The sequence below is a fragment of the Ooceraea biroi genome, chromosome 4 (genome assembly GCF_003672135.1).
Source record: "Ooceraea biroi isolate clonal line C1 chromosome 4, Obir_v5.4, whole genome shotgun sequence".
NCBI classification, from domain to species: Eukaryota; Metazoa; Arthropoda; class Insecta; order Hymenoptera; family Formicidae; genus Ooceraea; species Ooceraea biroi.
Window position 1 is genome coordinate 9,667,210 of NC_039509.1, and position 12,007 is coordinate 9,679,216.

Sequence of the window (12,007 nt, forward strand, 5' to 3'; positions counted from 1 at the left end):
TAATTACGAAATATTGTATCGATATTGCGTTCTAATCGGATTCATATAATAGCAAGTAGCAAATGGAAAATGAAAATAACCATAAAATTCTGGAATTAAAAAACACTGTAAAAGAGAGAGAGGGAGAAAGAGAGAAGGGAGAGAGGAGTGAAAATATTCTGTAAAAATAAGGTATCACATATATAAATTATTTAAATATTTTTTTTTAATTTAAATATCATGTCCTCTGTATTTTATTCGTTTCACTAATGTCAGTTCGAATATTTCTCTCAGTTTGTATATATATATTGTGCAAGTAGCGTATTTCTTCTCCTGATGTTTTCCGCTTTTTTTCACTTTTATGGAGATACGGAAATATTTTATTTTCGTCAGAGGGCACGCGAGGAAGATGATCAGCTTTAAAAAAGTTGTTTGCTGTGTACAGTCAAAAAAAGAGATACTGTTGAATCGCTTCGGAATTGAACATTATTAATATCCGACGAATTCTCGTGTGCTATCGGAAGCGAAAGTTCGAGGCAGACAACGTGACACGCCCGCGTTCTCGAGCTTAGAGTCTCGGCATCAGAACTTTGCTCGCAATGCTTTGCGAGGAATTTTCCAATTCGGTGGTCCTTCGTCGTTCTTCGGTATTTACGCTTCGTTCGTGCCGGTTTTTTTGCGGATTTTTCTTGGCTACCTTCTGCCTTTCGCGCTGTTTGCCAAACGCCAAGAGCGCGAAGTGCACTCTTTCCCCAACTGAATCGTACCATAACTTCGTATTTTCTGCTGATGTCGCACGCAATTAATCCGTATCTGTGCGCGAGCGCGCGAGAGAGAAAGAGAGAGAAATGACTCGCCACCCTGGTTTACTCGCTGCTGATGAACAATCGAAAACTGCAGTGAAATAAACGTAACTAATGTAACAGCACGTGGTACGAGATATTACTTGGCAAGTTGTACCGATAAAGCGTCGAAATTTTTGATATCCCGAATCACCGCGGAAAGAACATCGCGACGAATATTCGTATAAATCTCGGACGATATATTCGCATAAATCTCAGGGCATCGTGATAAATCTCACGTGAGTATCGTCACGCTGGCGCTCGTCGCATTCAACCGAGTCGCGAGTATGCAACGCTAGAAGGGATGCTCGTGGTCGTTGCATCCTGGTAATTACTGATTATGCGGCCAATTGGCACGAGACAGCCTGTGCAACGCACGGTCAGGGGGATGCAGCTTGAGACGAGGGAATGATCGAGCGAACGCGCTCGTACTCGCTGCATTGCAGCGAACGCGCCGATGCAGCTTCCAGTCGGCGGTCCATCGGCGGCCGACCATCGTGCGATTTCGGTGAGCGCGGATTATGCCATGCGATTATTGGAACAATCATTAGCGCCGCTTAAATGCTTTTAATTAACACCGAGAATACTCAAGAAAGTACATTTATCGAGACAAGAATTATTTCCAAATCAACAACCAAATTATTATATAATGTATGTAGGAAATTTGAGTCGTTTTGATGTATCTCAAACAGACTAAAAGATTGTAATTGCAAACAATTTTGTGGCGTTAATCAACGGAGTAATTACAGGCAATCTGGCTGTTTTGCAGTCAAGAATCACATTAGCATTATTATTTCTGGGTCGCTTGTATTTTAATGTGCGAGCGCACATTAAATTAAATGTAAAATGTAACGTGTGGACATCCTCGCGTGGTTAGTATATTTCTTATTCCAGGGATAAAATCTCTTTGCGTCGCATTAAAAAAAATTACGCGGCTTGAGACTTGATGATAACTAATGGCTCTTTCATTAGCACGCGGCTTCTTTTTCGTGCGCATCCTAATTATAATTAAATACTAGTTAAATTTTTACCGGTAGCTACCAACACAGCAGCGGCGTTGTCCTTTATATTGTCAATTCGTGTTCACAAATTTCTCTATGGACTAATCGCGCGCTTGCGTGCTTTGCTCGCGCGAACGAGGTTGTGGAAGTTTCAGCACGCTTCCGGGGCGCTTCATGATTGAGAGTACTCGCTCGTATTATGAAGCACACTCGAGCGGCGATTTCGCGGGCGTAATAATTGTCGCAATTATTTTCCCGTACAGCAGCCACGATTATGTCGCATCGTTGATGATTTCCGCAATCACGTCCCTGACTACAGGCTGTGCCGCGATCGATCTTTGCTAGTCGTATGTCACGGACGTTCCAGTTATATGTAATAGCTAAAGTTGAAACTGCTCTAATTCTGATGCTGCAGATGCGCGATGCAAAATTGCATCAAGTAAACATAAAATAGCGTTTTCCGATGTCTATGCGTGGGGCACTATAAATGTTTGAATAATTTTTACGTAACATTAATATTAATTCTATAATATAATTATTTCTTCCAGTGATCATAATTAGTCAGTTCAAAAGGTGCTAACATTTTTTTAATTTATTGATTTTATAGCGAACGCGTTTTTCGTTACTAATTGGTTTTGTTGAAACATTTAAATTAATACGCATAGTAATTTGACGTAAATTTTATTGATGTGGTATTTTGTGCGATTATGAAATTACCGAATAATAAGAAGACTATGTGGTGCGGAAAGGAAGGCTCTTGAAAGATAGAGGTGAAAGTTTCAGAATGGAGTGGAACATGAACAGAAAGGGTAATTGAAAGTTCTCCACGACTGGTGATGGAAACGAGACGACTCAAGTTGCGTTTTATTCAATGTTGAACTTCATCAAGCATTTTCTTGTGTTCTCGAGAGTTTCCGAGGTCTCGCGAGATACGTGAGTTGTCACTGACGCGTATCTTCCGTTTTTATTGTATTTCCACTCAATAAATATATTTTGTAATAGAATATGTAACTTTGTGTATATAATATGTAGCAAGAATTTTTATATTATTTTTATATATTATATACAAGAGTGTACCTTAGTACCTTAGTAATCTGACTTGCTATCAGGTAATGTTGTAAATTAAATACAGATATTCCCTTGAGAGAGTTTGGTAGCTTTCAAGCGTTACATATTAACATGATTCATGTAATATTCGAGCGAACGATTCAAAGTCACTCTATCACAGTTTCATCATTCTTTTACCACCTCTTTCATCACTCTTTCCGAAAATTTCCATGAAAGTAAAATGTTAAATTTACTCACGATGTCTCGTCCAATGAAACTCGAATGCAGATAGACACGATGTCATAATGTCTTGTAATTAACTAGACTTTACATGAATATTTTATAATATAATTTATTTTGAAATTATGGAATTGAATTATGCGTAAAAACGAATGAATCTTTTTTTAATCCTTTGCTAATACTTCGTGAGGACGTGAAATTTATTTGATCGTAGGTGAGGATTGTACAGTGATGACCGGAGTGAGCGAGTCATTGCGAGATATTTAATTGATTTAGGTGCTGAGAACCAGCCGCGACCTTTCCCATCGACCGTCGAGAATGCGACCGCTGGTCGGAATTCCCGAGACACCCAGTGGGATCGCCTGTGGTCGGTGAGAGACGCTCCAAGAGGAATCGGCATGCGGTCATTGAAGGGTCACGACCCTTCCGTGTCTCCGCTGTTACGTGTACTTTGAGACGCGGATGCAATACTATTTGCTCGATGTTATAGATTGGATACTGATCGCACAAACAATTCCAGCAGTATCACCTCGATTAAACTAAGAGGACGAAGCATTAAAACGTCTTTAATTTTTTATTAATCTTTTATCTTGCATTGTCAAATAAAATTCACTCTCTCTTAAAGACTATCTCTTCGCGACGGATGATAATTTGTATTATTTTATTGATACATTTGTGCTATTTATACAGGGTGAGTCATTTTAATGTACCACCCCTAAAAACTTATTTGTTTTTAATTTAAGAACAAAATGTTTCAGACAAAAGTTGTATGGCTTCGAGGGGGCAAGATGATGATATTATCAATTTAATTGTAGATGGCGCCACTTTAGAGATTTCATCATGGCGGTCATTTTTTTAAATGGAAGGCGACTTTTCTCTCGAAGGAAAAGTTGTAGCTGACAATGAGACGAATACAACGGTTTTTTGTTTTTTGCAATTGGGCCATTTTTCAGTGAGTTACAGCGTTTCAAAGTTTATAGCGTCTCTCCATGGTCCGTGTCTTGTGTACTTTAGTGGCCCGCATTCGGCTTCTCATTACTTCTTGGTGAGACAGGTTTTGAGATGGCTGATTACACTCCCAATGAAATTGTCGGTTATTCATTCTATTATTAATTATGGGGGATTATAGCCCAGCGGAAATAGTCGATATGATAAAAATAGTCGGCTTGTGCAATGACAACTTGAAAGCAGCGCAAAGGGTGTATGCCGCTAGGTTTCCCGACAGACGACACCCGACGCGCAAGACTATGAAATTATTGCTTCGCCGTGCTCAACAGGGTCATTTAAAACGTAACAGGAGAAAGACTGGCCCAAAAGAAAATAACATTCTGGTGACGCTGGCAGCAGTTGAACTAAACCCGAACATCTCGACAAGGAATATTGAAAACGAACATGGTATCCCACAAAAGACAGTAAGTCGACTATTGAGATTTGTAAAATTCCACCCCTACCACATTGTTTTGACACAGCAGCTCCAAGCTGGAGACTTTAACCGTAGGCTTCAATTTTGCAACTGGGCTAGAAATCAATATCGGAGAGACCCATATTTCTTCATGCACGTCCTGTTTACAGATGAAGCAACATTTACCAACCGAGGAGGACTGAACCAACACAGTTGCCATTATTGGTCTAATAACAATCCACAATGGCAGCGGAGCGTGGAATACCAGCACCAATGGTCGATTAATGTTTGGGGTGGCATTATCGGGACCCATGTAATTGGATCTCACTTTTTCGAAGGCCATTTAAATAGGGAAACCTACTTGCGATTTATGCAAAATGAGTTGCCAAATCTCCTCGAAATGTAGATCTCTACACTCGTCGTAGGATGTGGTGGCAGCAAGAGGGTGCTGCTGCCTATAGGAGTCGCTTGATCACCACATACCTCAACGAAAAATTCCATAGAAAGTGAATTGGAATGGGTAGTCGAACCCATGAGTGGCCAGCAAGATCTCCTGATCTCACGTCTATGGACTTTTTCCTGTGGGGTTATGTCAAGGAAAAGGTGTTTGCGACACAACCAACAACTATGGCAGACATGAAACTGCGAATTAAACGCGCTTTCCAAGGTATCACTGACGGTACACTGCAAAGAGTCGAAAACAATTTTCGATTACGCGTGATACAATGTATCGATGAAAATGGAGGTGTATTTGAACACTTGCAATAAGACTTTGCGTGGGCGTGAGAGACAAGGGGACTCACGTTAATCAAGCACCCCGAATCGCGAGAGGCTAGGGGACTCGCGTTAATCAAGCACCCTGAATCGCGAGAGGCTAGGGGAGTCGCGTTAATCAAGCACCCCGAATCGCGAGAGGCTAGGGAACTCGCGTTAATCAAGCACCCCGAATCGCGAGAGGCTAGGGGACTCACGTTAATCAAGCACCCCGAAGAGAACAGAAACCTAACTACGTCCACGCCGTTGTTCCTGGGTAGCGCTAAAAGTAGGATAGTAGATAGAACGGGTGCACCTGTCAAGGTTATGTGAAGGTTAACTTTTTTTTGTAAAATGGACTCCCTATTTCTCATTATCACGGACTATGGAGAGACGTTATAAATTTTGAAACGCTGTAACTCACTGAAAAATGGTCCAATTGCAAAAAACAAAAAACCGTTGTATTCGTCTCATTGTCGGCTACAACTTTTACTTCGAGAGTAAAATCGCCTTCCATTTAAAAAAATGGCCGCCATGATGAAATCGCTAAAGTGGCGTCATTTACAATTAAATTGATAATATCATCATCTTGCCCCCTCGAAGCCATACAACTGTTGTCTGAAACATTTTGTTCTCAAATTAAAAACAAATAAGTTTTTAGGGGTGGTACATTTAAATGACTCACCCTGTATAATATATTCATGCGATATTTATATGCATGCTTTGTATGTAACTAAAGAAAAATAATTGCTGATAAAATATATTATTTTACGATTGTTATCTATTAAAGCGATCTAGCTTGCATTAAAGCATGCATGAGTAATATATTACTACAAATATTACTACGAAGCAAATACCACGTACAGCACATGTGATTAAGTAACATATGATAATCGCGTATATAATGCATCGCATTGCAAATTCGCTGTGAGCGACATCGACCCACTTTATACGTGTCAATAACGTAGTCTCTGTCATTACTGTGTCATTACTGTGAAAGCATGCACATAACAAATAATGCTTGTTAACGAGTCTGCCAGCGTGATGCGTGACAGATTAGGGTTTTAGTTGCCATGTTTATCAACGTGTATTTAATAATGTACTTGATATGTACATATATCATTACATACATTAACATTAAACTGACTACATACATTAACATTAAACTGACTTTCTTATCAGAATAATAGTCTTGGTCATTCTTTGATGACCATTGCATGGATACCAATCGATGATTTTTCATAGTAAAGATTCATGTGCTCTGCCTATGTGAGGTTTGTTACTCTCTCAATTAAATAATAATTCTGTGTATTATGTTGAAAATAACAAATTATAGCGACAAATCTCATGTCTATATCTCTCGTGAAAATAAAAAGAATAATTATAAGAGGATTACAGAGAATGCATCAAGCTACAGTTGTCAGAATTTGTCAGAAAGAGAGAAAGAAAGTAACGGAAAGTCGTAAGGATAAACATTAAAAATGCAGTGTGGGAAATGGCTTTTGGCTGGATTTAATCAACTAAGTATCTGTCGGCAACTTTTCTCCTTTTAGGATACGATTGACTTGTCTGAAAGCAGCAAGGATTGTATTAAAAAAATATCTCGTTCTCTTCCTCGGAATATCGAACGACTGAATATTTCATTAAGACGAAAGTCGCGAATCTTCACGCGTATTGCTCGACGATCAAAGATAACGAAGTCGTAAAAATATGTATGACGCAGAAAAATCGTTTAAAATCTACTTTGAAAGTTTCTCGACGACTTGATATACGTACTTGAATTCTATTATTCTGTGAATAGAGTCAATAATTTTCTAATTCCATTGCTCGTCTCGTGCAATGAAATAAGTATAGCACCAAGGAGAGACAGATTTCGAGTGTCGCGTACGACCGAGTTCTGAAATGGGCATCTGCTTTGGCAAGAGAAAGGACGACGGAATTCCTCGGAAGGATCCCGTGGATACGACCGCCCTGAAGCAAAGCGAGAGTCTCATTATCTTTGTGATCGGTGGCCCGGGAGCGGGCAAGTTTACTCTCGGCAGAAGACTAGCCGCGAGATATGGCTTTCAGTTCATCTCACCGTCGGATATACTGCGATCCGAGGTGGATTCGGGGTCCGAGAGAGGTCGTCGCTTTGAGGAGATTATGAGGCAGGGTCGCCACGTTCCAGCGGACGTGATCGTCCAGCTGGTCGAGGAGAAAATGATGACGCAGCCAAACGCTGTTGGTTACCTGGTTGTTGACTTCCCCAGGGACAGAAGACAGGTGATTTTGTAACTGTTCCACGCTGCTCCCGAATTCCGCGTGTGCGCGATCTCACGAAATTTAGCATTACCTGTCTCGTCTGTCATTGAAGTACATGTGTGTACCAACCGCAAACAACATTTACACAAAAGGATACGAACAATCATTACATACGTATTTAACACGCATGATGCGTATTTAACAAAGAACAATATTTATCTAGGCGATTGCGTTCAATAAGGAAGTGAGACAACCGGATCTCGTATTGAAGTTGGACGCCAGACAATTAATACTGGTGAGAAGAATGCGCGATCGTGCAGCCGCAGCTGCGAGATTTGATGATGATACGCCAGAAATCGTCTGTAAGCGGATAAAGAAGTATTTTGAGACAGATGCAGGTGCGGTCAAGCCAAACAAGAAGGTCATGACAATTCTCGATGCCGAGGAAGAAGAAAACAAGGTCTTTGAGGCTGCATGCGCGGTTGTGGATCGTCTGATAGACGCGGAGCATCGTGAAGCATGAATATCGATTAACAGATTCACGGTTATCTCGATTATTTTCGGTTTGAATAAATCGATATACAGAAATGTATGAGTGTAATCAACCGGTTGCTACGAAGGGAACGTCCTTTACAAGGAACGTGTTCCTATCGCGAGTTAACAAACTCCTGATTGTCAATTTCTTGTAGGAGCGTGCGCGGAATATCGCGGCTGTACTGCCCTGTCCAGACATGGTTTTTCGTGTTCCTTCGACCATTTCCTCCTTTTCTTCCGTTCGTTTCCGCCCCTCATTCCGCAGCAAGACCATCGAAAACGATGAAGCGGAAATTGCCACGAGACTTAGAAGAATGGACGCTCGGCACGTTAGTGCATCTGTATTCGCTCTTTCCATCTTAAACATTATTTTCTTTTATATCCTAATGACCATTTCTACTGTACAATCTTGCCCAAACGAATCAAGTATCTTAGAAATGCTGTATTATAATAGTAAAGTTTTGATGATCAGCGATTAAAATCTGGAATAATATCTTAATTTTTCGAAGTATTATAATTTATAATATAAATATTATTATAATTTATAGTATAAATATCATATTATATCCTTGCCCCGTATGTGACTTGTAGAGAAAATATACAACTCGTTTTTTATTCTTAGAAATTTATCTGAAATATTTATCAATGAAGTCGAGCGCAAGACTCGTCACCTCTCGTAGTCTCAATAAGCATTAAGAATACCACAAACATGCACGCATACACACATACAGAGAATTGATCGCACGCTTGTCTCAAAACGAATTTCTCCCCAGCGCTCTTCGCATCCGCGAGAAGAGAACGTCGAAGACGATGAAGCGGAAATTGCCGCGACATGTCGGAGAACGGAGTGGCGGCACGTATTGGGGATCCGTTCCCGAATTATATCCGTCCCCGTAACATTCCACTATCCCATCATGAGAACAATGGTTTACATTAGAAAGGAGACGCTATGTCCGACAAAGCGGACGCGCAATTAAGTGGAATTGTGTCGCGGACGCGGATGGAGCTTCTTCCCATTGTAATTCAAGGGGTTTCTCTGTATTCGAAGGACTCGTCATGAAGGAAGGATGAAAACCAAGAGGAAGTGGACGAATTCGCGAAGCGATTCGAACTAACTGTCATGGAAAGCGCAAGTTACTTTAAAAACGTGCATGACGCTATCGTTTAAGCTTGATCTTAAGAAGTGAGATTTACAAAGGTTTATATCGTCAAAAACGCAGGATTCGAGAGATTTCGCTTGCAAAAGTCTGTAATTAGAGATTATTCAGAGACGCTTTCATGCCGTTGCATTATGATCACGTAATTGTAGATTTCAACTATATCTGGACGCAACGGCACGTGCAGCGATATTAGATGAGAAATTGCTGCATAGCAACAACCGGAAATAAATATTGCAAGCGGGTATTTGTCAGATCGAAAAATATGTGAGATTTCTATATACGATGAGAATTGGATAATTTTTATAATTTTTATAAACATAACTTTTTACAAATCAGAAATTCACCGGGTGGATGTTTGTGAAAGTTTGGATCAATCACGAAAAACAACAAGCAAGCTAAAACAAGGCTAAATAAAAAAATATAGAACAATACTCGTATTGTTGATGGCACAATCAAATGTATAAAAACAGCACTTGGAATCACTTGTAGTGTAATTACAAATGGACAAAAATCACAGTAATACGGGTACAGAACAAAAAGTGATAAATATAAAATTTTGACTATATATATAAGTACTTATGTAGTCAAAGATATAAAGCTGTTTGCTCGATACTTTCAACATTAATAATGAAGTTTGATTGAGAAAGAAGAATTCTTAAACGGGAAGTTTATAAGACTACATAACGAGTATTTTTTTAAAAGTTATATTGCTTATGATGGGATAGAAACAAAGGAAAAAGAAAGCGATGCAAGGCGAAAATATTTAGCAGTATTTGCGCTAATTGAAAAGTTATGATGACGCTTATTAAAGTGTATGAAAAAGTGCAAAACAGAGAAAAAAATAAACGGCAAGAAGGTACCGAGCTCTCTCTCTCTCTGGCAATTGAACTAATAGCGTCTGTAATTTAGATGGAAAGAAAATAATGGAGCGATGTTACTGAAACGTGAGCAATTGAAAGTGGTACGATATCTCTCGTTCCCGATATAGAGTGCATCCGACGTATAGACAATGTTTTCGATTTATCGGAAAATATTTTAGATCTCCTTAATGAACTTTGAATCAATTTTCTCATAGTGAAATTATCGATGGAGGTCATATCGCTTCTCACAAATTCCAAATTTTCAACGAATATTTCAAAAAGTAAACGTCAACAAAATTTACATTCAAAGAAAGCTACGATAAAATTGATCTAATAAAAAGTTTTCCATCCATTACTTCCATTCCATTACTTAGAAATTTATTTTCTAATGGTTATTCTCTTTAGCGCAGAGTTCAACTTGTCTGCGTCCATGTTCTAGTTCAGTTACATTAGTGGTCGGTTTGGCAAAGTGTCCATTACATTACGACGGGATTACGAGCATCGTATATTGATGGTTCGAATCAGGGAGACAAATAGAAACACTAAACGGAAAGGAAAAAGATAGCACAAATTGTAGGATGCGGTGGCAAGTGTCTTGATTTTAGCCCGAGATTTTTACCGATCCACTACTACGTATCCAAAAATGAGATTTTCTACCGGGGAAGGAACAGGCGAAAAGAACAGGAGGCAGGAAATAATTCTGAATTAAATTTTCCTGTGCAGTTGACTGACTCGTTCGTTCAAAAACTCGAAACTGTCTAGCAGCCAAGTTTTACTGATACATCCTTCGAACGATAACGATAACTTCTTGCCGTTACTACGACTATCGACTTCCGTCCTTCTCTTTCCTTCTATGGAAAGGATGATGAGAACGACGACGACGACGATGATGACGATGAGGATGAGGACCACCACCCATCGGTGGTTCTACTTCCGCGATATTGCGACCTCGCGATATCGGCTGAACTTGTAAAACTTGCTCAATCAGCCGTGGGATTGCACATGGTCTTTTGTGTGAATACAGTTTCGTCGTTGCTTACAAAGCCATGCCAACTTCCTCTACGTGTTTCTCGTTTTCTAATAACATTCCTCGTCCGATCTCTCTTTCTTTCGCGTTTGAATCAGTTTAGCAATTTTCAATTACGAAACGTGTCACAAATAATTCTTTTTGGAGGATGCATTTCTTTTCTTTTTTCACTTTTGTTCTTTTTCTAATAAAAGTTTAAAAAGTGGAACAATCAAGAGCTTTAAAAAATAACCGCGTAATACGTTGTCTTCGTCGTCGGTTTTAGTATACCTCAAATTCGGATTTTCTCTCTTTATTGTCACAATTTTTCCCTATAAAACATAGTTCTTTCTTCAAGAGACCATTATTCTTTCCCACCATCTCAGCTTAGTCAAGAGTTTTACGTCTGCGGGAGCGTCTTCCCGCGGCCCTTAAGCGTTCGTGAACTTTATCGATTTTTTAACGCGAGGCACGTCGAAAATGTCCCGAACTTTCGTCTCATCGCGTTCGGTACGAGTACTTTCCTGTTGCGAGTGCCCTTCGCCGACCCGATTGTTTTGCGAAACTTCGAAATTGCAAGTCGTAAGCCGTGCTTTATGCCGGCCCAAGGGTCAGGCCGCGCCATGACGGGCTAACTCTGAAATATTGCTTCTTGCAATGCGGTGCATACATCTTGGCCAGTCGCATCGCTTTCTGACCCGATGCGAGGAATGCCGACAGTATCGCGAAAAATGACAAGAACGAAGGGAAGCTGCGAGCAAGCAGCCGGGGCAATTTTAACAAATATTAACAAAAAAGAAACTATAAAAAGAAAGAAGGATTAGATTAAACATTGAAGACGTTCTCTCGCAAATGCACTCTAGTGCAACACGCGAGACACGTGAGACGTGAGACATGAGATTACTTGAGTATTTTTATTATAATACTTAAGAGGGGGAA

General features: G+C 39.9%; 2 protein-coding genes across 6 annotated transcripts in view; both read left to right on the forward strand.

Annotated features, from left to right (window-relative positions):
• The window catches only part of LOC105282675 (disks large 1 tumor suppressor protein), a 452,432-nt gene that overhangs the window by 102,222 nt on the left and 338,203 nt on the right, over positions 1-12,007 (forward strand). The gene's annotated exons all lie outside the window — the stretch shown is intronic.
• Positions 5,916-7,805, forward strand: LOC113561828 (adenylate kinase isoenzyme 1-like). The gene has a single exon (XM_026969161.1). It carries the CDS (start codon positions 7,167-7,169, stop codon positions 7,539-7,541), a length of 375 nt encoding a protein of 124 aa, XP_026824962.1. The 5' UTR covers positions 5,916-7,166; the 3' UTR covers positions 7,542-7,805.